General features: G+C 44.7%; 1 protein-coding gene across 1 annotated transcript in view; it reads right to left on the reverse strand.

Annotated features, from left to right (window-relative positions):
* The window catches only part of CUL3 (cullin 3), a 60062-nt gene extending 33174 nt beyond the window's left edge, over nt 1–26888 (reverse strand). The window contains exon 1 of the mRNA XM_048505623.1: nt 26490–26888. Within this exon, the coding sequence (XP_048361580.1) occupies nt 26490–26555 (66 nt within the window). The 5' untranslated portion in view covers nt 26556–26888. The remainder of the gene's footprint in view (nt 1–26489) is intronic.
* Between the last annotated feature and the right edge of the window lie 742 nt (nt 26889–27630).

Raw genomic sequence — 27630 nt, forward strand, 5'->3', positions numbered from 1 at the left:
TACTCCTATTCTCAAACAGCTTGTATTCAATGCAAACACCAATCGGGATATCAGCTGTCAATGTGTAGACTATACTGCCAGCTCAGCGTCCTACCTTTCAAACCATGCTGACCCCTTGCCCCACTTTTGTCATTATATTTGTATAATCCCATAAAGAAGAAATTAGAATTATTAAGGGTTCCAAAGAGCACAATCTACAACTGTTTGTAATAGCAGGATAGCAAAGTTTGATATCTCTGGATAGTAACATGGAATGTCCAAGTAATTATTCAAGGAGTCTACAGGTTGGATCCAAACTAAATTTTCCAATAGCACAATAGAGCTTTCATTCCTAGCCCTCCCACCATAGACTGTTGATCTCCACACAATGCTTCTCCTTCAGAGAAGAGACCCAAAAGAATGACGAGAGAGTATGCAGGGGGAAGGAGGAATTGGTGGAAATCACCAATTTCATTTGAATCGAAGCAACTGTCTATTTCAAAACCTGCTCACATTAACACAATGTGGGTTTCTTTTCTTCCAAATTATTCCAAGTTGTTATGTCAAAGGCTATCCTTTAAATTTCAAATGACAGCATAGTCACCAGAAAGCAATTCTTATTTCCCATTCAAAATTGTACTTCCAATTTTTATATGAAGAACAATACAAATACATAGTCCCCCCCTAAACAAGATTATAACCTTTACATCTAGACAATATCATCAGAACTTGTATATATGTTTTGTATTGCAAGAATCATGTTTCAGTTAACAGCAAATTGTTTTTGTTTAAATTTAGACTGGCAACTAACTTTAGTAAATTAAGGGATTTTAAAAGAATGCATTAAAAAGTACTGTATTTGGTGTTTAGGTTGTAATTTCTGAGTGTGTGAAAGCATTTTCCATAATAAATGTTTTCTCCCTGCTAGAATATAGACTTGTTAAAGTAAAAGTACTCAAATATTATCATACTTCAAATTGTTGATGTCACCTACAATTCTCTGATATGCCACTGACTGTTCTAATGTTTAATTATATATGTTCTATTACTTTTAATAGGATAGCTGATTCATGTTTGCTTAGGTAAATTGTAAAGCACAGCAGTTAATATAACTTCTGCCATGTGACTAAAATGTATCCTTTTGCATTTTTGCATATTAAAGAACCAGCATAAGTGAAGAACATCTTCTACACAGAATCTTCTATATAGAGGTAGTCAAAGTAGATATCTAATAGCAAACCAAAACAGCATGCTCACACTCTACAGACTTTGAGATGATTCTTAACTTCTGCAAAAGGCAAAAGCTTCTGTAAAAAGGTCTTCCACACATTCACATTTCACCACTGTTCCCCATATGCTGGAAAAGCCAACACTGAGAGCAGCGAGATCCTGCTGAACAAAATGTGGCATGGGGAGATTTGAAGGAATATATATATAAAGGGCTCCCCCTCATTTTTCCATTGGATAAACTCAGAAATTTGGGGAGCACTGAAAAAATATTTTTCTCCTGGAATGCGTGAAATTTGCTAAGATAGTATAAAGTACAGCAGTTAGCAGCTCTCACACTTTAATATTGGTGTTAATAGATTTAAATTCAATAGATATGCCAAATAAAAATGTTGTAAATGTTAATTTATAAATGATGCATTTATGTTATTAAAGTAGACAAACTTTTTAGGTTTGATAGGAAAGTGAAATACTGCCTATTTTTTTTGGATTTTTCCAAAATGTTGGTTTTTACCCCCCCCCCCCCCCCCCAATTTCCCTCATGGCATCAGCATTTCAGTAATTTTTACATTATGCAGAAACAAGAAGCAGCTAGATGAAAGACATACATATACAGTCAACCCCTAATGCATCTCAATGAGAGAACAGAGAAAACACAGAAAGGCCCAGACTTGACGTCCATCCCAGCAGTAGACTCCCAAGGCCAGACTGTTAGATAGCACAGCACCTGCTAAACCAAAGCTTGCTCCTCTCTACAGCATTTCCCATGTAAAGCAAGGCCCTGAGCATTTCTATGTGCAAGGTTCTTGCGTCTCCAATCCAGTAAAAGGAGGTTTGTAGTAGTAGTAGCGGCGGAATCAGCCTCTGACCCACGGCTCTCCTTGCTATCAACCTACCCCACTACTTCACTGAAGTGGAGCCGTTCCAATTCCGCCGCAGTGGCCTCCATGTCAGGACGGACTGCAACATATTTCGTTATATAATCCTCTAGGGTGGGAATTGCCCCTTCCCCAGACAAGGTACTTGCTGGCACACCTCCAGATACCTGCATGGTCGCCTGAGAAGTGTTCATGACCTCAGATGGCCAAGGCATGAAGTGGGAAACATAAAATAATGCAGAATCGTCTTAATGTCAACTCCCCGGATCAGACAACAAACTACTTGATAGTTTTCAAGGATTTTATTGACAGACAGCAGGAACAAAAGAAATATGATTCTACTGCTTGTGAGTAGAACTTTCAGCCTGACCTTGGACAACATTTTGGACTTTGTATTCTTGGACAGACCATATTACTTATGTGTTGACAGGTTTGGGTTGAATTTGAACCTGCTTAGTAAGGGAGACAGCTGGGATTGCAGCATCAAGGAAAGGCTGTATCCTCAAGTGCCCTGTTTGTTGGCCACTGTGTGAAACTGAAGGCTGAACGGGATGGTCCACTGGTCTGATTCAGTAGGGTTCCTCTTATGATTGAAGTGATTACAAATCAGCTGTATTCCAGATCAAAAAGATCAATTTCAGTCATCTTTCAAAGTGTTCATAAATACTAAAGCACTTCATGGCTATATTTCCAGAAGACTAAAAAGAATGTACTTTAAGAATCTGATACTATATGAAACAATGTGACTAACAAAGGAGCTAGAAAAGGGGTCACCAATGTGTTGCCCATGGGCACCATGGTACCCACCAACACCTTTTCTGGCACCCACCAAATGTTTCTAGGAAGTGTGTGGGATTGGATAGGGCTTTTGCCCAGAAACACTTCTGATTGGCTACAGAACAAAGAGCTACACTATGTTATGAAACTAAGCTATGCCAATCATTTTGTGGCTTGCTCCAACTCCTGTGACAGTCATTTTGCAGCCAGCCATTTTGCTGCTATGCCCACCAAGTTGTGTCAGAATTTCAAATGAGCTCACAGGCTAAAAAAGGTTAGGGAGTCTTCTTCTAGCACTTGTGCCATCATGTTCATGCAATCTAATGGATGTCTCACACAGAACATAACCTTGTTAAGCTGAAAGTTAAAAAAACAAACATCTATAGCCAGCCTGGCTCTCAGTCAAGCATGCACACACATACAAATGCATATTTGCAGGATGTACTACTGCAAGGATCCACGCCCAGATCTTCAGGTTCTGTTTAATAATGCATCTATACAGCTGTGATACAAGCCTTCACACTCTGAAAGGTAATTATGTTCCAAATGCTACTACTTTTAACATAACATTTTGTCCTGCCTTTTACCAAGGCAGCTGGGAAGGTTTTATCCTTCCTCCTTCGAAGGAGCTTGGTCAGTGTACATTGTTCTCCCCACTATACTCTCCTTATTACATTAGCTCTTGTGAGTTTCTCATCCACTACATTAATTTACACTGTTCAAAATATGAACTAAACCATATTGCTTAACTGGACTATAAGCTCATGAAAGTTCAACACATTCTATTTTACAAGCCAAATAATCTGCCCCAATTGCACGAACTTTCGGCAGAACAGATAGGAAAGTTTTCGTTTGTAACAGAGCCCTGCCAGAAGGATCTAAGATTTATAAGCTGTGAGAAGAGTCAGGTGGGGTCATAACACAAGAAGTAATTATTAGATGCTGACTAGGCAAGCTCTATACTTTAGAAGCTCTATACTTTAGAAGCCCAGTTTTATTCCACTAACATCTACAGTCACACTTATTTATTTTAAAAGGCTTAAACTGATATGAGAAGTGAAAATATCCCATTCTATATTTTCCTTTGAAACCCATAACAGTCCCTGAGTAAATTCGAAGATCAAATGCAGAGATGGGCTGCAGCCCAATGCACCAATAAAGTATGCTTACCTATCAGACCCCCACAAAATGTATCAAGGCCTGGTTTAAGAGACAGTTCAAAATTCAGGACATTTTTCCACTTTCAGGGTTTCATATTTTGAGCTGTATTTTCTAGTTATTGCTATCACAAAACCTAAAATTAAACTCATTACAATGTTCATAAATGTATTAAAGCTATGACTAAAGTGTCATAGTATATAATAAATATGTGGCAATCTTTGCTGTCACCATAACAAAAACTTAACCCCTAGCCTTCACCTAGCTTCTCCCTGATTTCACAATTTCATCACTGATTTAAAAAGTTTCATTCAATTGAATATTGGAATCAATATAGAAACCAAATAGTGAAGGATTAATTCTTCCATCACCATTCGAAGGTGTCAAGTTGACATGCAAACAAAGCAATGACAAGGTCTTCATGAACTTATATTTTTTATATCATACAACAAAACCTGTTGGTGCAAAATATGCAAGGTTTGGGGAGGTTTTTTGCTCAGCTTCAGGCAATTCTCCACCTTACTACAGCTCCCTTTTCATGTGGACTTTATTCCTGCAGGTCCCATAATCCAAAATACTTTGGTGGAGCTCCCTCTCTCACTGGTGAAAAAACTGCTTAGGAATCCAACTCTTTACACATCATGGAAAAAATGCTAGTTAGAAATCACTAGTTAGAAAAAAGGCATCATTGAGATTTCTAAACACCATGGAATTTATTGAGCGCTGAACGGTCCATTGGTTACTCACCGTGAAGGGCCCTTCTCCTGGCAGGCTAGGAAGACATCTTGGATGGGATGTTTCTCCGTCCTTCAGTGAGAGAGGCAGGAAAAGATTTCAAGTCACTTTCTCTAGGAGCCTGTTGGCCATCTTCTTGCCAGTAAACCCCGACAAAGCAGTATTAACATCAAATATATATGTCAAAAACAGGAAGTAACCACAGGAACTAGGCTAGGTAGAACAAGAAAAACATGTAACAGAACGAGTATACCCCATAGCTGTGAAAGCTTATGTGTGAAGCTAAACGTATATCAGAAGGGAAACTAGTGTTAAACGAGGGCCAAGATGTCCTCCTAGCCTGGTAGGAGAATGGCCCTTCACGGTGAGTAACCAATGAACAGTTCTCCTGGAGGCGGAGGACATCTTGCATGAGACCTCCACAAGCATTGTTCCGCAAATACGGGTTGGTTCACACTAGTCCCCGAATATGTGTTCTAACCTTCTGCTGAAGACTGTTTCAGCAGAGGAGAAAGATTGGATCTTGTAGTGTCGGACAAAGGAAGATGGTGAAGATCATGTGGCTGCCCTACAGATGTCGTCAACTGAAGTGTGTCTTTTAAATGCTGCATTGGTTGCTGTACACCTAATGGAGTGGGCAGTGATGCTGAGGAATGGTGAGGCCAATGGTTTTATGAGCCTCGACGATGCAGGACTTTAGTGTACAGCTTATTGCCACTTTGGACATTTGTCTTCCTAAGTTGGGGGGAGAAATGTTAATGAACAAGCTCTCAGTTTTTCAGATGGACTCGGACCTAATGATGAAAGCCTTGAGGGATCTTCTGACATCCAAATTGTGCCAAAGTTTTTCTTTGGGATGAACTGGATTTGTGAAAAAATTTGGAACAACGATTTCCTGTCTGAGATGGAAGTTTGTGGTGATTTTAGGAAGAAAGGTTGGATTGGTTCTTAGGACGATCCTATCCACAGCCATTAGCATTGACAGACAATGCTTGTAGTTCTGAAACCCTTCTTGCTGACGTGACGGCTACCAGGAACAGGACCTTCATCTTGAGCCATTTCAGAGGGATCGTCTGCATGGGTTCGAAAGGGGATTTAGTTAGATATGTTAGGACCAAATGGAGTCACCAAGAAGGGAATCTGTGTATGACCGAGTGCTGAGAGATCAGTACCCCACCTTAGGAATTGCATGATGTCAGGATGTCTCGAGATTGGTACCCCTCGGATCGAGGACCATATGGTGGAAAGGCCTACGACCTGATGTCATAAAGTGGAGCTATGGAAGCCCTTTTTGAATCCCTGCTGAAGGAATTCCAGAATGTCTCAGATAGTTGGATTTATGTTATTTTTTCTACTCCATGTCACAAATGTCTTCCATGAGGAGTTATAGATGTTGACTATGGACTTTTTCCTGGATGCCAGCATGGTAGATTGACCTTCTCTGAGTAGCCCTTATGTCTTAGCTGCTGCCTTTCAAGCATCATGCATTCAGGTTGAGCCAGCTAGGGTTCGGGTGCCAAATGGGTCCCTGGGATAGGAGCCCTGGGGAGGTTGGGATCTCCTGGATGGTGTAGTACCAGGGGCACCTCGGCCAGCATAGGGCCACCAGAATTACCGTGGCTCCCTCCCCACAAATTCTTCACAGAAGGTGGGGAATGACTGGGAAGGGGGCAAAGGCGTACAACAGTTGATTCGGCCACTCCACTGTCAAGGCGTTTGTCCCATACGCTGACAATGATGGTGTCTGGACATGAAAAGTGGGAGTTTTCTGGCGAGGCGCCAGGTCCAGGGACAGTGTTCCAAAACTCTGACAGATCAGCTGAAAGATGGTTGGGTTGAGCTTCCATTCCCAGTCTGCCTGGAGGTTCAGCACTCCCTGAATGTGGACAGCTTCTAGGGAGTGGAGGTGGTCTTCTGCCCAATGGAGAATGCAAGATGCCTCCCGATGGAGTCTGGAGGATCAGGATCCTCCCTGGTTGTTTATGTACGTTTTTGTGGATATACTGTCTGTCTGGAGGATGACATGTTGCTGGTGCAGAGTGTGTTGGAAGTGTTGAAGTACCAGCAACTCAGTCTGTGTTTCCAGAAGATTGATCTGAAGTTTGGACTTCTCATAGGACCACAGGCCCTGGATGCACCAATTGCCCAGAGTGACCCCCGCCCCCCATCCCTGAAGACTCGTGTCTGTAAATAGTTGAGGTCAAGAGAAGTGCATGTAAATCTTGCCCTGTTCCAGGTGGTTCCGGAAAGTCCACCACTGGAGACTGTTCTGCAGTCGGGTTGGAATCGAGAGGTTCCTGTTCCATTTTAGAGTGATGTCTGTTGCATAGGAACTGTTGCAGTGGGCGCGCGTGCAATCTTCCCTATTGAATCTGATCTATCACCGATATGAAGGCTGGACAGTTGGAGAAGAGTTGCTCTTTTGGCTGTGATGACTGTGCAGATGAGACGTTGTATCCTAAGGATTTTGTCCTGTGGGATGAAGAGAGCGTCTTGGGAAGAGACGATGATGGCTTCCAAATGTTCTATCCTTTGGGAGGGAACCAGCTTGCTTTTCTCGAAGATGATCATAAAGCCGTGGGTCAACACACGTTCGGCCAACACACGTTGAACCTCCTCCACGGCTCGAAGTGCTTGGCTGTGAGTGGGTGACCTGATGAAGAGGTCATTGAGATAGGGATGGGTGTGTGGTTATCCCGTCGGGAGGCATAAGTTGTTTAGGACTATTTGAGGGTATTGCTGATGGCAGCATTAGACATCTTCCCCCTGTTGGGAAGAGTAATGGAGATGGAGAGTCTGTTCTCCAAATAGCCTGTGCATGCCTCAGATAAATCAACAGAACCCACTGAAGATCTAGAGTGTGCCACCTCTTTCCACATGGGTGAGAATGGCTGGGGGAGAAGGAAGGAAGGTTCAGTTCTTGTTGGCGTTCACATGGAAGGATCCAAAATAGAAGACAGTCTCTCTAAGCTGCTCTTCCATGCGAGGCAACAACTAAACTGAGTTTCTGGGGCTAATAGTGGGCCAACCACAGGAAGTTTAGAATTAGTTCTGCCTCCCAGAGGAATTGGCAGGACTAACCCATCTGTGAAGATGCCCTCCACCGCAGAGAGAGAACATACAAAAGAAAATGTATGATTTGAACAGACAGTCTCTGTGAGCCACATCAGGTCAGATCGCAACATGTCTGGATATTAAGCTAAACTTATTTACCATTCTGCTCTCATATGATGGGAGTAGTCATAGCAAAGCCTTTGGAGATGACAAGAGTGTTTGGGAAGGTTCACATGGAAGTAAATGGTCCTGAAGATACGCTGACCCCAGGTCATACAGAGCTCTAAAGGTCAATATCAGCACCTTAACCTGGGCTCAGAAGTCAATTAGCAGCCAGTGTAGATGGGACAAGACTTGAGCAATATGGGCCTGCATCCCACTCCAGTCAACATTCTGGCTGTAGAATTCTGTACCAAGTGAAGCTTTGGACAGTCTTCAAAGGCAACCCCTCACAGTAATTTATTCTAGTTGTTACTAGGGCTTTAATGCCCACAAAGAGCTGGTGCTCGTGAAAGGCATCCCTGGCATTGTTGCCAACTTTTTTCTTTTCAGAAGAAAACCTCAAGCTGTTGCAGGGAGTGCAGCCACATCCAGAACAGGAGACATCACAGTTCCTGTGCCACGAGGAGCAACTCCATTTTGTTAGAATTATGTTTCAGCTTGTTAGATCTCATACATCTCAAAACTGCCCCCAGGCCCTCATTTAAAATTTCTGCAGCACTCCCTGGGATCTGCTGGATGCTCAAGATAGAACCCACATTCTGGTAGAAAGAATGATCTTCTGCTGTTAATAGCCAGCCTCTTTAATTGTATTATGAGACCACTGCTATCAGTGAGTACACTGCTCTCCAGATACACACCTCGTTTATGAGTAGGTACCCGAGCTGTGCATTATGACCAAACTTAATATTAAACTTGAACTATTTTTTATTTCTGAAGAGTAACAACACTGGCCTAGTGCAGCAAAAACAAGATAACTTGTATCAACTCAAAAGACTTAATATGTAATAGAATAAGCTTTTGTGCTATGACAAAGCCATAAAGACGGGCAGCCCCATTCAAGCGGCGAGGTGGGTAGCCACAGCACCCCAACTGTGCTGCCCTGTCACTCCCAGAAAGGCTTCTCAGGGGTGTGCAGAGGCTTGAAAACAAAACAGTTTTTTTAACGCCAAGAAGCCTCTAGGGGACTGAATAGACTTATGCAACCCAAAAGGTTTCCCATAACCCGGCAAATGGTTGAGCGGAAGCCGAGTAATGTTGGCTTCACCCCGGACCATTCCTGCTGCACCGGTGGCAGGGGCCCTGGGACACTGGCACAGTGTCCCAGAGCCAGGGGAGGCCAGTGGCTGCCAGCGGTAAGTGCCCTAGGGTGCACCACTCCCACAAGCCTTTTGGGTCCACTTTGAATGGAGCTCTCAGAGTTAGAAAGCTGTTTCAACTTATAGCTGCTTTTTAACTTTTTTTTTTCAATTTCCTAATTGCTTTGGCTTTTGGGAAAAATGCCTAGAACTGTTCACTCTTGGCTTCTACATACATTTACTTGGAAAACATTAGTTTGCTATATATAACAATGTATTCCAATCATTATTTCTCAACTTTACTTTTTAGCAATAGCTAACTTTAGTTAGTTTACTCAAATTAACAATTTAAACACTTGACCACTGAGCAATATTTGACTGGCTAAGTAGCTAATCCTCATTTGGTCATTATTAGAATTAATATTTACAAATTGCTGCACTTGGAATGATCCAAAAGAATTTCAATTAACAGTCTGTAGAATCAGAGGGTCGCTGTGCAGGAGAAGGTAATGGCAAACCACCTCTGTTAGTCTCTTGTCTTGAAAGCCCTACTGGGAAAACATAAATCAGTTGAATCTTGACAGCATTTTACACTTATATCCACACACAAAGATTTCTCCAACTTCTCAGTGCAAGTATATCCAAAGAGGATATAGTTTCATCATAAATTTTAATGCTTTGAGGCTAATAGAGAATTGAATAAAATGAATTAATACAATGTAACACTCTACCATATAGCTGGAGAACTTGTGCCTCAACAATGAATGAAACAGAGAATGCATGGTTTCCAAGTCATTTTCTAATTTGTTTAAATGTATATAGGTTTCTACCAAATAATGTTGTGGCAGTTTTTGTTTCTTTTGCGGGGCCTTGCATCTACATACAAAAAATTAACAGTGTATGTTACAGGATGGCCTTAAAATATACCAATAATTTGATCAGACATAAATGTTACTTGTCTTGGCAAACTTGGCCAACTGTGAGAGGGCTGTACGTGCATTCCCTTCTACAGATTCCACTGCTGTTACAAAATTTTACTAATCTAAATCAAAACTTCTCCAGCCTGCTACCTGCCAGAAACCCCATCATAATGGCCATGAAAGGTGAAGCTCACAGATGTTACAGTGGTCTATAAGAATTCTTGTCAGCGTTAAGCTTTAAGTACTCAAAGAATTATTGATCTGCATAAAGCACCACAACAATCACTATTTATGATGAGGTTTTATTAACGACCTTTAGGCTTAATTTCTCTTAAAATACTCTCAGCCATGTTAACCAATCTCAGATAAGCTCTTAGCTTTGCATCCATCAGAAAATTACTCCACATTTTTCCTTAATAAACTTTGTTTCCATCTCTAGTCTGACTTTTAAAAAAAAGATCTATAGTCTGGAGTATCCATGTTATGCTTACAGTCTAGTATCATCCATATTTGGTATTGAAGTAAAGGCTTTCTTAACCAGCATTCAGGCAGAACTGGCACTGCCAGTTAACAAAGTTTTTACAACTCAGCAGCACTAAGTAGGCAGTAGCCATGGATGGACCCAGTCAGGACACACAGCGCCACTGAAGCAGTCATGGCTTGGATCAGGCAGGAACACGCTGCCTATTCCTCTACTGCCATTTCTCACATGTGTGGTCCATGGAAGAGTAGGCGACACTGGATTTGCAGAAGCACAGGCAAGCAGCACCCACAGACACACCAAGCACTCCCTACTCCTCCTCCATCTGTTTTCATGTGACGGTAAGCAGCAGGGAGTACTTCTCAGCTAGCTTTCAACCACGGGTGCCACTCATTCATGCAGCTGTCGAGCAGACAGTGCCCATGGCTGAGAAACACTCCCTGCTGAACCTCCACCAGCTCTCAAGCAAGGGAAAGCAGTTGAGCACCAGGGAGTACTGCTCATCTGGCTCCAGGCCAAGGACTTGGCAGCAGCCCAAGTCTATGTTGCCCATTGATGGGATCTTGAGCCCACTTTTTCACTGCCCACTCTCACTCGAGAGGACACAGCAGGCTACAGTTCAGCATGCTGGTAAACCAGGTGCTGGGTATTATTGTGTTTACTGCTACATGTAGAACATTAATCAAAATTTTGAACTACAGATGGCAGAATAACCAGCTCCTGCCCTTTCCAATTAATTAGCACTTTAAAGGTGTCTTATGAATAAATTGGGTATTTGCTCTACTATGAATATGGCATATAGAACCAAAACCTTGAGGGAGTCAAGATATCAACTGGATTTCTCCCATCTCTTACCAATTAAAACTAGGTTAAGATAAACAATTTTCCTGAGTTGTTGTTATCTGCCCTAATGTATTTTCTAAAAAAACTGAAATAACTTTAGAATTTTTAAGCCTCTCTCTAGCCTTTTAAAAAGGCACAATGTACTCTTCCAGCTACAATTATATGCTTACTTACTGAGAAGTACAAAGTGGCTCACTGAATAACCATGTATAGGATTGCACTCTTAGAATAAGAGTTGGTTTTATACCCCATTTTTCTCCACCACAAGGGTAGAGGAACGGGGCTTACAAACTCCTTCCCTTCCACACAAGACACCTTGTGAGAGTTCAGATACTACACCTGATCTTAGAATCACACAGCTGAAAGGGGTCATACCGGACATCTAGTCCAATTCCCTGATCAATTAAGGATCAGCCCAGACCATCCCAGACAAGTGCTTGTCCGGCTGCTGCTTAAAGACTACCAGGAAGGGGCAGCTCATCACACCTAGGCAGCTGATTCCACTGTTGCAGAACACTTGCTGCAATTTTCCCCCTAATATCCAGTCAAAACCTTTCTACCTGTAATTTAGATCCAATATTGCAAGTCTTACCCTCTGCTGTCAACAGGAATAGCTCTCTGCCCTCCTCTAGTGACAGCTCTTCAAATACTTAAAAGAGAGCAACTATGCCCCCCCCCCCCCATCTCCTCTTCTTCAGGCTAAGCATTTCCAAGGCCCTCAGTCTTTTCTTGCAGGGTTTGGTCTCCAGACTCTTGATCATCCTCATCACTCTCCTCTGCACCTGCTTCATTCTGTCCACATTATTTTTGAAGTGAGGCCTCCAGAACTGTATAGTCCAAGAGAAACCTGACCAATACAGGGTACAGCAGGACTGTGATATCTTGTAATTTGGATGTTATGCCATTATAGATACACTCCAAGATCGCATTAGCCTTTCTGCATCACAGTGGCTGCTCATATTTAACTTACTATCCACCCGTACCTCAAGATCTGGTTCACACACACAGTTACTCAACAGCGTTTCCCCTATCCAGTGTGTGTGTTCCTTTATCGTAGCCAAAAGGCTTTTTAAGCAGACCACTGCAGAGGCAACGAACACAGAATTAAACAGGTAGAGTCTTCAACAAGTGAAGCAACATGTAACTGGTGGATGGCTTGCAACCAAATCCCTATTTTCAATTATGAAACACTGGAGAATCTGTTGTATGTTTAAGGAAGGAGTTCCATGCAGAGATGGCAGCAAGAAAGAGTGGGAAGGGTCACATTTGAGAACAAGATAACATCACACAGCAGTGAGTAGTAGAACTGGAGGAGTAAAGGTAGAGAAGGGATGTCAAAGGATGCAAAGATCAAAATAATACCTCTTAGAGACTTTCCAAGGTAATGACAAGGAGATTGTGAATGATACAGAAAAGAATGGAAACCAATGAAGAGATGACACCTGGACTCAAGGAGGAGAAGAGCTGGTGTTTATACCCAGCTTTTCTCTCCTGAAAGAAGTCTCAAAGTGGCTTACAATTGCCTTCTCCCCACTCCTACCACAGGCAACTTGTGAGGCAGGTGGGGCTGGGAGAGATCAGAGAGAACTGTGACTGGCTCAAGGTAACAGACTTAGAAGATTCACCACATTGGAGTCCACCACTCATGCTGGAGGATCAAACTAAGTTCTCCAGACTAGAGTCTACTACACCACACTATTGCCTCTTTTGAATGTCCAAGAACTCTTAGAAGAGCTCCTTTTATACCCAGGTTTACAACTTTTGTTTTCCTTCTTCTTGAGACTCAATCTACTCCAAGTTATTGTTAGTGTTAAAATCAAATTCAGGTTTTTGACTCTTTAGTTACTTCCTGGAGCTGGTGTAGCTTTTTCTTTTTTCATAAAAAGCAGGTTGGCAATTCCCTCAACATGGCAGTTTTTCTATGCCACTTTTGCAGCATGCAGTATGACTGATCCAACAGTTAAGTAGTTGACAGTAGCAGAACCTACCACAGTAAGGAACAACTGGAGCTAGCATGGAAACCCTTCATCAAATGGGAAAGAACTGTATGATAACCACCCCTAAAAACCACTGGCTCCCAGTGGAGTTCCGGATTGTTTTCAAGGTGTTGGTACTGACTTTTAAGGCCTTACGCGACATGGGGCCCTCATACCTACAAGACCGCATCACCCCTTATGTCCCACATAGGCCGCTGCGTTCGGCGGTGGCAGAGCTGCTGGAGACCCCTGGCCCTGCGACTATGCGGCTGGTCTCGACCCGGGCCAGGGCCTTTACAGCCCTGGCTCCAGTCTGGTGGAATGCTCTACCTCCAGCTGTCTGGGCCCTGCGGGACCTTGGTGAGTTCCGCAGGGCCTGTAAGACTGAGCTATTCCACTGGACCTTTGGGGGGGCTGGCTGCAGTTCTACCGCCCCCCACTGAGGCTGCCTGCTTTCCACCTGGTTGGGCCCTGATCTCCATCTTGGGTCCACCTACCCCCTCCCTCCGCTGGCCTTTAGATTGGGCGCTCTGTTGTTTTAAACTGTATGTAACTTTGTAGTCGCTGTTTAAGCTTTTAAGTTTTTAACGAATTAAGTTGCATTCTTGTAATTTTGAAATGATTGTTGATTTGCTGTTTTAAAAGTACAGCCATTTTGTGAGCCGCCTCGAGCCCTTCGGGGGTGAGGCGGCTTATTAATCTCATAAACAAACAAACAAACAAACAAACAAACAAACAAACAAACAAACAAACAAACAAACGGACGGGCCAGAAAAGGTATGCCACGTGATGTGTAGACTGTGGTCTTGTACTTTTGTTTTTCTATTTGTCTCAACATATTTGTGCTGAATCGATCAATTTAGACTTATCAACTGATGGGTTAAAAATCATATTTTTCATTTTATGTTATTAAATATTTGTTCATTTTCCCACACTGTCTCTTCAGAGACTTGCTTTAAGCAACCTACAATTAAGATAGTAGGTGATCAAAATAATACTAACAAGTCACTTTGTTTCTGTATTATTTCCCATTCTTCTTACATTGATGCAGTTTGTAAAGGAAAAGTGGAAGCCTGTCGGGGGACCACATGGGGACAGGGACTTTTTAATACATGTAGAATACTTTCCACAGAAAAATCTGTGTTTTCTGTGATGGCTTATTAATATCAGGTCAAAATAGTCCTCTCGAAGGAACAGCTGGGCTCATTAAAAATGTCTGTTGCTTTTTAATCTGGCTGCTGTTTTTGCTCTTTGCTTTTACTTTACTGATTTCTTTTCTAATAGCTTTGTTGTATTTTTGCTCAAAACTGGGGTTTTTTTAAAAACAAGGAGGCTTTCTTTCCAAAAGACATACTAATATTTTCAATAACTCAAGGGGGCTGGAGCCAAAGAATGGAAAGGAACTGATTTTTCCTGCCTTTGTTTTCTGCAACCTTCCTCATAATCCCAAAAGGTATTCCTGAGGGTTACAGAATCCTTGAAAAAGCATGGGGAGCTGTTGAGAAGGGCATCAGTTCAAGTGGAAAATCCTGGATACCACAGACCCTCTTACTTGGGTGAATACAACTGCCTTCCACTTGTACAAGAGTGTATTTTGAATTCAACCATCTGTATTCCTATACTTTAAAAAAACTGAATATATGTCATTGTTTTTCTGGATGCAAATCAATGTAACATTTTAATAGTGCAGTTTCAATGGGCTTAGAGTATTATAAAAGTGGTAGAAATGGTCTGAGCACACTTTCACTACAGTGAGGAGACACTTGTTTTGGGGAGAAAAAATGTGTATCTACCCTACCTCTAGAACACTTAAAGAGCTGAGACTGCCTTCTAAGTCAGAATCTCCAAAAAGTTAAAGCTGACCGGCTCACAATGTCCTTCCAACTTTTAGAATCTGATGCAGAATATGTTCTTTTCACTAATCTTTGCTCAACTTTTCTCAAGATTTTCCCATTTACACAGCCACACCTCTCCCCCTCACCACACTCCATAGTAGGAAAACAAAATCCCTAGAACGATTAAACCCACAGAGAGCAAATACAAAGCCGACAAGTTATTCAGGCCTTTTCTATAATCCTAATAAATGAAAAAAATCAAGAGAAGCAAAAGAACTTAAAGCAAGCTGTTAAAGACAAACTTAGAGCCAACCCTTGAATTTATTTTCCCAGGTTAAAATGTACCCCTGTCCCAAATACCAATCATAATGCTTCCTACACCAAGAGTAGAATGCAAGTAAGGGCAAAACTTCCTCCCTCTTGTACTTCACCCCCCCCCCCCACTCTTTTCTCCAAACCTGGCTCTACTACCAAAAATGAGCTGGACTGCATGAAATCTCAGAGCACAGAGGAATCTGCGTGCAGAAAAAAGCAGCACATGTATTCTCTACTCCAATGTGAATCCAACATACAACAAAAACTGTGGCTGCCCCTATCATGTCTAGTTTTGTCACCCATGAAATACTCCATATTCTGATAAATGTGACTTGTATATTCAACGTTAACAAATAGCAGGGAATGAAGATGTTGAGAGGAACTCACTTGTTAAACACTACCTGATTTCCATAGCACCACAGTGGAACTTTTAAAATTGATGGTTTCTTACACATCTAAACAGCACAGTAATCCTGAAACCTTGACTGTGCTTGCAGTTAGAATTCTTCTGTAATGTAGCTTGGTCAAACCTTGTTAGGGTCGTACTATTATTAGGGTTGTCTTTTTCAAGTGGATGAAGAGAAGCTTTGTCGGGGTCTAGCAACTGAGGTTAGTCTGAGCTGGCCAAGTAACTTTCTCATTCCCTTTGGTAGTACCAGAACCATCACAAAACTGTGCCTCCCAATCCCAGAACAGGTAGGTAGTCGAAAAGAATACCATAATTGGTTTTCAATATTATCAATAAAAGGACTAGAAGAATCAACAGTCACATTCCCTCTGCTCATCTCCTGGCACAAGTCATCCACCAGGGCGATGAAGGCTGTTTCACTCACATAACCAGGCCTAGCGGCAGAATGGAATGGATGGAAACCATCTGCCTCATCCAGGAATGTTCCTTGATCTTATATAAGCAACATGTCCCCGCCACATTTTGGCTACCTTAAACTACCCGGATGTGCAATAACGTGGGTTATTATGACTCCTCTTATGATGGGTTTGGTCTCTTCTCATTGTGAGAGGGCAATCCAAAAGAATGTGATCCTTGAGGTTAGAAGGACAAGAGAATGGACCATTGTTTACTACACACCACAGCCATTAATGAACTCCATTCCTATCGGCACCTAATCCAGTGCAGACAATAATGGAAAGTAGAAGGCAGCACAGCTAGGAATCACTGCTGGCATACCCTTTTCCACCAAAAGATCGGTGTGCGATCATGCATGGTGTGGCAGAAGTGACAGGAGTGTCTTTTCACTGTTGAAAATAGTTCCAATTTGCTATTAGCATTAAAGAATTGTTTTAAAGCACAGCCTTCATCAAAACCATCATTCTGTGCACTACTGAACATTTTACTTTGATAAGAGAAGAACGACCCATTGGATACTCACCGTGAAGGGGTCTTCTCCTTGGTGGTTGCAGGCCATCTGGTTGGGTTGTTCGCTGCCCTGCGGCGAGTAGGCAGGAAAAGGCTCTTTGGTGACTTCCTGTCAGGTGTCCGTGGTGGTGCCGCCCCAGTATCTGACTAGCCGAGAGTAACAGTACACGGCAAACGTAACAAAAGTACAATATACAACCCCGCGGCCCAACATACCATGAAGGAAGCGAATAATCCTATTTAAAGAAAGGGACCAAAGAGCCCAAGCAAAGAACAGGCTACGAACTGTAAGCTGATAAAAAAAACTGTAAAAGCTGGATATTTAGAGAACACATTATCGGTCAGCAAAAAACCGGGATTGGGCCCAGATGGCCTCACGACCACCAAGATGCGAGGAAGACCCCTTCGCGGTGTAAGGTATCCAATGGGCCGTTCTCCCTGGTGGTAGCAAGGCCATCTGGTTGAAAGGCTTTCCCAAGCAGTGCCCTGAGAAAAAAAGGGAGGTTAGGTTACTCCCGATAGTATGTGCTCCAGAATGGAGCCTTCCAAAGAAAGCCTGCACGGCATCATTTGGATGGATGCCAGTCTATAATGTTTAGCAAGATGAAGAGGGTGCGGAATGGCCCTAAGTGGCTGCCCTACAAAATCTGTTCAAGGGGAATGCACGTTTAAGGAGAGCGCATTGGCGGCCGATGCTCTGAATTGGAGTGGGCTGTAACTCCGGTCGGCATGGGGAATCCCCTGGCCTTATGGGCCTCAAGGATGCAGGCCTTAATAGTAGAGCTGATAGAAGCAGCCGCCATAGGTTCGCCCAATCTGGGCGGGCTGATGTTAGCAAGCAGAGCCTCCGATTTGCGGAGTTTGTTTAGTACGTATCAGAAAGGTCTTGAGAGAACGCCTCACATCCAGGTGATGCCAACGGCGCTCTCTGAAGTGTATGGGATTCGGACAAATTTTTTTTTTTTTTGTCAGAACCACCTCCTGCTGCAAATGGAATTTAGATGCCACTTTAGGTCTAAAGCAGGGAAAAAAGCATAAATTTGGATTAGTTGACATGGCTCTAATCTCTAATACCCTTCCAGCGGAGGTTATGGCTACCAGGAACAAAAGCTTCATCCTAAGCCATTTTAAATGTATGTGTCGAACAGGTTCAAAGGAGGGTTTGGTAGGTGCGTCTAGCACCCCATGGAGACGCTAGGTAGGGAAGCGATGCTGTACTGGCGGTTGGGACTGAGAAACCCCTTTGAGAATTTTAAGGTGTCTGGGTGCCTGGTGATAGGCATCCCCTTCGTCCCAGGTAGAACCGTTGCAATGGCAGCTACCTGACGCCTTAGGGTGGAACTTCTCAACCCTGACTCAAACCCGTTCTGCAGAAATTCCAATATGTACGGCAGGGAAGCTAACTCAGGGACCCTTCTTTTTCTACGGCACCACCGCACATAAGCCTTCCAGGAGGAGTCATAAATTCTGATTGGACTTTCTTCTAGCAGCTAAAATAGCCTTTATGACCCTTTTAGGATAACCCCGTTTTCTTAACAGTCTCCGCTCAAGCGCCAGGCGGCTAGTCTGAGCCAGCCTGGGCCGGGATGTAGTAGGGGGCCCTGAGAGAGCAGGTCTGGCAGTTGTGGTAGAACCAACGGTGGTGTGACAGATAGCTGTTTTAGTACTGAGTACCAGGACCTCCTGGGCCAGTTCAGAGCCCCCAGTATGATTTCCCTCCGTTACGACTGCACACGGTGGAGTAGTCTGTGAAAAACTTGGATCGGGGGGAAAACATAGAGGAGCCCCTGCGGCCAGGGAGCTGAGAGCGCATCGGTTGCTGTCGCCTGTGAATGGTGGTATCTGGTGAAAAATATGCTGATCTGAGCATTGAGGAGTGATGCAAAGAGGTCGATCGTCGCCATCCCGGGTCGTTCCTGGATGGTCTGGAAAACTGCTGGGTTCAGCTTCCACTTGGAGCTGGAGAACGTGGTCCGGCTGAGCCAGTCGGCTTCCGTGTTTAGTGAGCCTCGAATGTGTTCGGCTCGCAGGGATGCAAGATTCTGTTCCGCCCATGAGATCACACGCAATGCTTCTCTGTGTAGGGCAGGCGACCTGGAGCCTCCCTGATGATTGACATGGCACTTCGCCGAGATGTTGTCGGCGTGAAGCACTACGTGCTTCTGCAGAATAAGTTGCTTGAATGATTACAGGGCCCATCATATTGCTCTGACCTACTAGAATGTTGATCGGAAGCTGAGCCTGCGCTTCGGATCAAAAGCCCTGAGCCAGGTGGTGGCTCAGTTTGGCACCCCAGCCGGACAGACTGGCATCCACAAGGATATGGATCTGTTGCGAAGGGGCGAAAAACTTACCTTGTAGGAGGTTGTGGTGGATGGTCCACCATTTTAGACTGAGACGGACTGCTGTGGGGAGGCTCAATGATCGATCTGTCTTCAGAATGATTTGCTTTGCATAAGGCCGTAGAAGGGCCTGTAGAGGCCTGGCGTGGGCTTGACCCCACTGTATGAGGTCCATTGTGGACAGCAAAGGGCCCAGCAAGCTGGCAAGTTGTAGTAAGTTGGAAGATTTTGCCCGCAAGGTGCGAAGACTGGTCTCTTGGATTTTCGGGACTTTTACCCGAAGGTACAAAGGGAGTACAAATGGACGTGTCTATCAATGCCCCTAAGTGTGTTCCATCTGTTGGGAAGGGGCCAAGGAACTCTTGCTCACGTGATGACAAATCCGATAAGACCAGTTGGACCCTTTCCACGTCTCTGACAGCCTGTATTTCCGATCAAGATCTGATGAGAAGGTTGTCGAGATACGAATAGATATGCATCCCTTGACTGCGGAGCAGGGAAATGGGTGCAATCAAGACTTTCGTGAAAACTCAGGGAGATGTCGCCAATCGACCGGCAGAGCTATGTACTGAAAATGGAGGTCTGCTATCGCGGACCGAGAAGCGATGATGAGCCAGGTGTATGGGTACATGGAGGTATGCCTCCATCAGAACCAAGGAGGTGATCATGTCCCCTCTCCTGATGGCCGCAACCGTGGATCTGATGGTTTCCATGTGAAACCTGAATTTGCGCAGATGACGATTGACATGTCTTAGCTGAGGATCGCCCTGACGTCCCCATTCTTTTTGGGGACAGTGAAAAAGTGGGAGCACACTCCCATCCCTTGTTGATATTTTGGTACCGGTTCTATGGCTCTGATGGTAAGTAGCTGTTTGACAGCCAGCTTTAGTCTGTTGGCTTCGTCTTCCTTGCCAATCGGGGATGAAGGAAAGGAGCCGAGCGCCGACTGGAACCCTGGCGTAGTCCCGCCTTGTTGTTATTGTCAGAGGCGTCGGTTCGAAATGGGTTGCCGCTCTAGTTGGAGCTGCGAAAATCGTGTGTCTTACAGAAGGACGACTGAGGCTGCCAGCTAGTCTGCTTTTATTCCCATGATTGGTGGAAGGGGCCACGAAATGATTTGAGGGCAGGTTTTGCAGAAAACCTGGGCCTGTCTCTGACAGACCGTGGCATAGCTTATTTATGGTCCTTGGTCTCCACCAGGGTCTTATTTAACTCTGACCCAAATAGGGTCCCTCCCTCAAAATCAAACCTAGCCACCGCTGTCTTAGATAGGGTGTCAGCCTGCCAGGGCTTAAGCCAGAGCAATCTACGTGAGACTGATGCCGAAGACATGGGTCTAGAGGAGACTAGGAGTACATCTAGGGTGGCATCAGCTGGGAAGGAGGTGGCCATGACTACCCTCTCCACCCCCTCTCTAATGCCTTGGCACTCGGGTGGAATGATGCTCTGAAGGCGTTGGAGCCAAAGAATGGGAGCTGTGGGGACGGTGGCTGCTGGAACCAGGATTTTTTTGTTTGGTTTTTTTTGTTTTTTTTTTTGCTGCCATGGTCGCACCATCATGAACTCTGCGGAGACCATGTTCCGCCTTACGATCAATGGGGTCTTTAACATCACCCTCTCCGTCCCGGGATACCAGACCCCCTGAATGCAGTGAGGAGATGGGACCGTCAACTAGAGGGGTTCTAATCATTCTCAAAAATTAGTCCGGAGCTAGGTAAAGCTACTTGTAGACTGGAGGAAACCCTCTGTTTGAAGCGGGGGTGACCCATTCTTTTCTGAACTGTGGGCAAAAGACTCTGGGAGTGGGAAAAAAATGAGAAGCCTGATCCTCTAAGGAAAGATGTAGGAGATCCCTTTAGGGCAGCCCTTAGTGGGCTTGGACGTGGCAGGAGCATTGGGATCGCCCGCCTCCTCAGAGACCCTCAGTTCCAAAGCCGACATTGTTTTGGCTAAAAGAGTGGATAATTGTTCCACCTTAATTAATCTGTGGCTCTGGTCTGCCTGAACTGGTAGTGAAGACTCTCCCTCAGAAAGGCGTCTGAGTCCAGGTCTACCTCCCCTTCACTCAAGTACTTGCATCATAATCAAGCAATCTGATTCTCCTGCAGGACCTGGAAGGAGATCTGTGTCTGCTTGTCTGAGGGGAGGCACGAGCATTTAAATGTCTACTAGCCGACTGGTCTATGGAGCCCTGTAGTAAGGAGACCAGTTGCTGCGAGGAGAAGGCGCTCCAGTCTGAAGGCAGAGATACTCCCAAGGCCGCCTCCCCCGTCATGGCACCCGCATGACTGACCTGCAGCGAAGTTCCCTCAGACGCTCTAACAAGAGCGGGGGTGGGGAAAAGGCTCGTGAAGCAGCAGACATCAAAGGCGGCGGAGGCAGGGCGATGCCCTGGGCGCCGCCTGAACGGTCGCCGCGACGATCCGTCTCCTGTCCGCGGTCGCGGTCGATCCGGCCCGCGCTTCCCCGTCCTTGTGAAGGGTCCTCGGAGTGCGCGCGTCTTCCCGCGCGCGGGCCTGGGAAGCGCGAGCGAGCCCACCGCCCAGCCCCACGGCTGTTGCGCAGCTCCTGAAGAGTCTCCTCACTATCAGCCCAGCGGCTGTGTGTGGGAGATTGTCGGGTCCAAGATGACCTGGACCTAGTGGTTTCTACCGCGATTGGTAGAAGGACTCCCTTGGTGGAGAAAATGGCGCCGACGCCATAGCTCTTCCTTCCTCAAGCCAAGAAAAAGGCGGGAACACAAGGGAAGGGGAGAGCTCAGTCAGCACGCAGACAGAAGGAGTGGAAAAACGATCAAACGTACACTGCACACAAGGGAATCACAAAAAACAACAACACAAGGAAGAAAAGGTAGCTTTGTGAAATCCAGCCTAGGAGCCTGTGGATAGTGCTGCCTACTCTGACCGAGGCAGGAAGATACTGGGGAGGCACCACCACGGACACCTGACAGGAAGTCACCAAAGAGCCTTTTCCAGCCTACTCGCCGCAGGGCAGCGAACAACCCAACCAGATGGCCTGCTACCACCAGGGAGAAGAGTTTGGATTTATATCCCCCCTTTCTCTCCTGCAGGAGACTCAAAGGGGCTTACAATCTCCTTGCCCTTCCCCACTCACAACAAACACCCTGTGAGGTGGGTGGGGCTGAGAGAGCTCCGAGAAGCTGTGACTAGCCCAAGGTCACCCAGCTGGCATGTGTGGGAGTGTACAGGCTAATCTGAATTCCCCAAATAAGCCTCCACAGCTCAGGCGGCAGAGCTGGGAATCAAACCCAGTTCCTCCAGATTAGATACACAAGCTCTTAACCACCTACGCCACTGCTGTTAAATAAGAAGCCCCCTGAGCCCAGCAAGGTAAGGGCAGCACACAAAACCGATTAATTAAACAAACTTAAATGGCTATTCATGAGAGGGGAGAAAGAATATCTATTTATTAACAGAACTGCAAAAACAGACATTAATTCCCTACAAGGGAGCATTTACATTCCCTGAATGACTCCTGGAGAAACTTGACTTGGTCTGTAGGAGTGCCCGCCATTTGCTGCCAGGTTCAGGAGTCTCTATGCTGCCGCGGCCATTTTAAGACTGTCCCCAGGACTTTCCTCTGCATGTAGCTCATCTGGTGGCCATTTCACTCTAGAAAATTGATTAATAATGTTTGTTTATCCTGGTGATCCTGCACACGTGTGGTTTTTTCTTTTTGTTTTAAGGGATATGTCTTTGTAGCTTCACATAATATTTATATATTAGAATAGCATGCTTGGAGAACTGGTCTACCTCCCATTATGAAGTGCTGGGTAGATCCGGTCTCCATAGAGGCCAGGTCTACCCATTATTTTCACTAGCAAGTAGCCCTATTCTAATAAACACTCTGTGAAGCTATGAAGACATCTCCCGCAAAACAAAGAGAAAAAAACCACACGTGCATGGGATTATCAGGATAAACAAACTTTATTAATCAACCTTTTAGAATGAAATGGCCCTCAGACAAGTTGCATGCAGAAGAAACTCACAGAACAGAGGTACCTGAACCTGGTAGAAAATGGCAGGCACTACTACAGGACAAAGCAAGTTTTGCCAATAGTCATTCAGGGCAATATAAATGCTCTCTTATCAAAGTAAAATGTTCAACAGTGCACAGAATGATGGTTTTGACAAAGGCTGTCTTTAAAAACAATTTGTGAATGGTCATAAACATTCAAAAGGGGGAGAGTGAACTAAAACAAGATAGGCACCAGGACCACCGTGGAGCATTCCACTACAAAGAAGCTCCAGGAAATAGAGGTGGATTAATTCACAACTGAGCTTAGATCTTTTGGTGGAAACGGGTAGGAGCTTCCATGGAATACAGAATTATTCTTCATGGGAACAAAACTTGATTTTTTTACTTTCTTCCCAACTAATGCTAACTGTGCAAAAGCTCAAGTCACTTTCACCATAAAGCCGTACTGCATTGAACAGATTGGAAGCATGCAAAACAACTGGTCTCTGTCCAGGTCTTGTCAGAGCTGCAAAATGCCACAATAGTAGATAATACTAACAACTTTTTTCCAATAACAGGCATTAAGATATTATAATAGGCACTAAATTTGTAAGCAGACACTGGCTTAGTTCTACCTGTATCAATGTAATGTCTTACAGATTACCCCAATGCAAAGTATGCTCACCTAACTCTGCAAAGGATCTGGCCATTTATTTTGCAGATATTTACATTCAACATAGTAACTGTGTACTCAAATTGTACAATCTAGAATTTAAATAGATTTATAAGTACAGTGACCTCATATAATGTCAAAAACTGCTTTCAAATTGTCTCTGCCTGATGTCATTAATATATTAAAGAGCTGATGGTTAATCCTGGGGGCTCATGGGTAAAAATGCATTTTCAACCAATGAACTGTGGGCCTTGATGATGAAGCCAGATAGAAAACACTGGGAAGTCAATAAGTTTAAAAAGTCAAACTTCAGCATGGGCTTTGCACTTGTTTATAGTCTTCTACATTGCATATAAGTTTTTGTGATGAAGTGTGGATCACTGATTACTTATACTTGTAGGTCACTTCTGAACTGTGAATATCTATAGCAGCTACATGTCAATACAACCTTTGGTTTTTTTTTTAGTGTTGCCCTAGTGTTCAAGTTATTCTTGATATACACAGTTCAACCAACTACATGCACGCTGACCACTGATTTGACATGTAGACCCACTACTGGAAATTTTAACCCAGGATACAGAACTTCTGCAACTGAAGTGCTTGAGAGCTAAAGTGTACTACCAGGATATTCTCTCAGAAGCTGAGTCACAACCCAAGAATGAAGGCACCTCAAACAAAACAAAACAGTGCTCAAACAGTATCACTTGCTAGGTCAGCAATCATATCTGCATGCAGTTTTTAGCCTAGCAGCCATGTTTCCAAACACTGTTTGCTTGGAACTAGTGAGTGAACCGTACCATGGTCACATGTGGCCTGAGAGTAACCAACTTTGACAGATGGTGAAATAATTTTTTGACAACATGTGTGTAAAACTGTAGCCAAATTCTTCAGTGGAGAAAAGAGTAACCGCTTTCCACAGACAACAGCCCTAGGTTATAATGGCTATTTTGGTGATCCTCACCTTAACTCTGTATTATTCTCACCTCTAAGGACGTATACATGAAGAATTTTAATCAAGTATTTATTTCTTAAACAATATAAAAAGGAAAATCATTATGACAACTGCCAACAAGAACCAGTTTCATAGAGACAAACAATAATGCTCTGTTCTGTGAAGGATGTTTGAACATTCTTCACCCACTAACATTTTATATGCCCAAGTGCCAGAAAAAATGCAGAATGAAAAATGTTTATCCCACCTATTAAGTTTATTTATCTCATAAAGTATAATTCTCATGAATACTGAAGAGTCTGGTACATATGCCTCACTTGCCAAACGTTTAAAAAAATGCTTTCAGCGTCAGTTTTTCTTGCAATGAAATCATTTCAGATACAGTGACTAATTTGGTCATTGCTGATTGTCATCATTCAAAATGAACCAAACTAGTATATTTAAATACTCAGGATCTGCAATTATTAATAATACTTGTCTTGAAAGTAAACATTCAACTACTTTAGTGCAACTGTGCTTTGGAAGCCGAGTCTCACGAACTGACATTGTGGAAATCCTCCAGCTGAATCTCAGCGATGTTTGCTTGGAAATAAACATTACATGGGGCTAATTCTGATTAAACAATTATTGACCAAAATCTAACACTTTTCAGTTTAAAATGAATTTTTTCTTTGAAAGGTAGAACTGTAGGTTGATCAAACGCTGACAGCGACAGTTCATTCACGTAAACAGGTATAGCAAGTTTCTTTGTGAAGGCAGTAATTACTTGCCACTAGTTTCCTTGATCAAACATAACAAAATACTTCGACTGAGGCCTAAACCAGGAGTGCAACTAAGTATCTCCTCTCAGACATAAACACTGAGACATATATATAGTCAAGTATTTTGGTTATCAATGACAGATTCAAATACCTAGGGAAAAAAACTTTACATATTGCAAGTTAACCTGCTGAGGATTGTCTTTCTGTCCATTTGCTTTTAAACTCCAGCTGAATCAACTGTTACAGTTCAGGAGAGATACAAAGCAAATTAAAATATAAATAATTAGGAAAATTCCTCTCAATGACTCTTAACGAGATAGTGAGCATTAAACCCAAGGGCTGATGGGAAAAAACAGTATCTGTTGTTGCTGTAGCGTAGGGGGGTTGAAAACCCCATGCAATATTCACTTTACATTTTTTGACACTAGGGATCCCAAACGAAACATAAAAGTTCCAAAAGGTAAGCCAGCTTTGCTCAGTAGGCTGACTGAAAGGCAACATATACAAGGCCTTGGGACACCCCCCCCCCCCACTTAGAGGGTTTCCAAACGCAGCTGAAGACTTTCCAGCACGAAAACAAACAGGGAAGCAGCAGCAACAGCAGCCGGGCCATTCATTGTCAAGGGCCTGGGAGAAGCCCAGTTCTCCCCAGAGCCGCCCTGCGGGAAGGGGGGCAGATGGCGGCCCCTCCAGCCCCCCTCTCCCCTTCCTGGGACCGGAGCCTGAGCTCTCCCTCCTCGTCGGCAGCGGTGACAGTCTCCCTCTGGACGATGGCGGCCCAACGTCGGTGTGCCAGCCGCCTCCTGACAGGCCAGGTCGAGGAGACAGGAAAGCAGTCTGCCAGGATAGGCCAGGCCGAGGCGGGCGCGGGGCCTCGTCTCCTGCAGGCCGGGCCAAGCACCGCGACGCCCGCTCTCCTCCCTCGCACTCACCGGGAAAGCGCGGATCCGCATCTTGGTGTCCTTCCGGCTGCCCGTCCCCTTGCTCAGGTTCGACATCTTCGGGCCCGGCGAGAGAGGAGCCCCTTCCTGAGGGGCGGGGGAGGGGGAAGGGAACGGGGTCGGGGAGAAGCCCCCCTCGAGGCGGCGGCGACGACGACGGCGACCTTCACTCGGAAGAGGCGAGGCAGGCCCAGGAGGCGGCGGTCTCGCGTCTCAGTCTCGGCGGCGGTTCCCTCAGCCTCCTTCGCCTCCTCCTCCTCCTCCGCCGCCGCGATGGCGGCCAAACATCGCTCAGTGCGCAGGGCCGAGCAGCCCCCCCCTCCCCTCACAGACGGATCCGGCGGGGGCGGCGACGAGAAACAGAGAGGGGGAGGGAAGAGGAAAGGGGAGGAGCGCCGCCGGCAGGGAGGAGGGGTGAGGGGGAGTGAAAACGCGGGAGGGGAGGGGGCGCCCCAGAAAATCTCGCGAGAACTTTTCCGAGACGAGGAGGGGCGGGCGGAGTGTTTTCTTTCTTTCAGTTGACCCTCCCAGGAGAGGGTGCGAGGGCGGGGAACTGGCTTCAGAGCCGCGAGAGGGATTTGTGGACACGTGACACAAGTAGGCGGAGCGACTTAGTCGTTCGTTGGCTGGTCGCGCGGAGTTCGTTTTCAGTAGAACTCGCGTTGGGTTGACACTTGTCGGGATGTTCACATGTTTAGATATCCATTGGGCCAGAAGTTTAGAAACACACAAACTAAACTAAAGAGGCAGCATAAAAGGCGCTGCTTAAATGAGGTTTTTTGAGTCGCCTTTCGGGGTGTGTTCAGATAATTGGAAGAGGCGTGTTAGTGTTTTCTCCGAGGCTAGGACCAGAATGGAGACCCGGAAGTTTGCTTGATGAACTTGAGCCACTTAGAACCCAGATTAACCTATCTCACAGGTTGTGAGGATAAAAGGGAGGAAAGAAAATGATGTGGAGGTACTTTGGGTCCTCGCTGGGTAGGTATTTGTGAAATAGATTAATACTTTTCTACCAAAGGCAAATTTTCGAGATATTGACCTGGACTGAAAATGTTCTTTGGGTGTAAACAGAAGTTAAGAACATGGATTTAACAACCAGAGCGGCCAGGGTTACTACAGACTGATACGGTAT

This window comes from Sphaerodactylus townsendi, linkage group LG08, assembly GCF_021028975.2.
Source record: "Sphaerodactylus townsendi isolate TG3544 linkage group LG08, MPM_Stown_v2.3, whole genome shotgun sequence".
Classification (NCBI taxonomy): domain Eukaryota; kingdom Metazoa; phylum Chordata; class Lepidosauria; order Squamata; family Sphaerodactylidae; genus Sphaerodactylus; species Sphaerodactylus townsendi.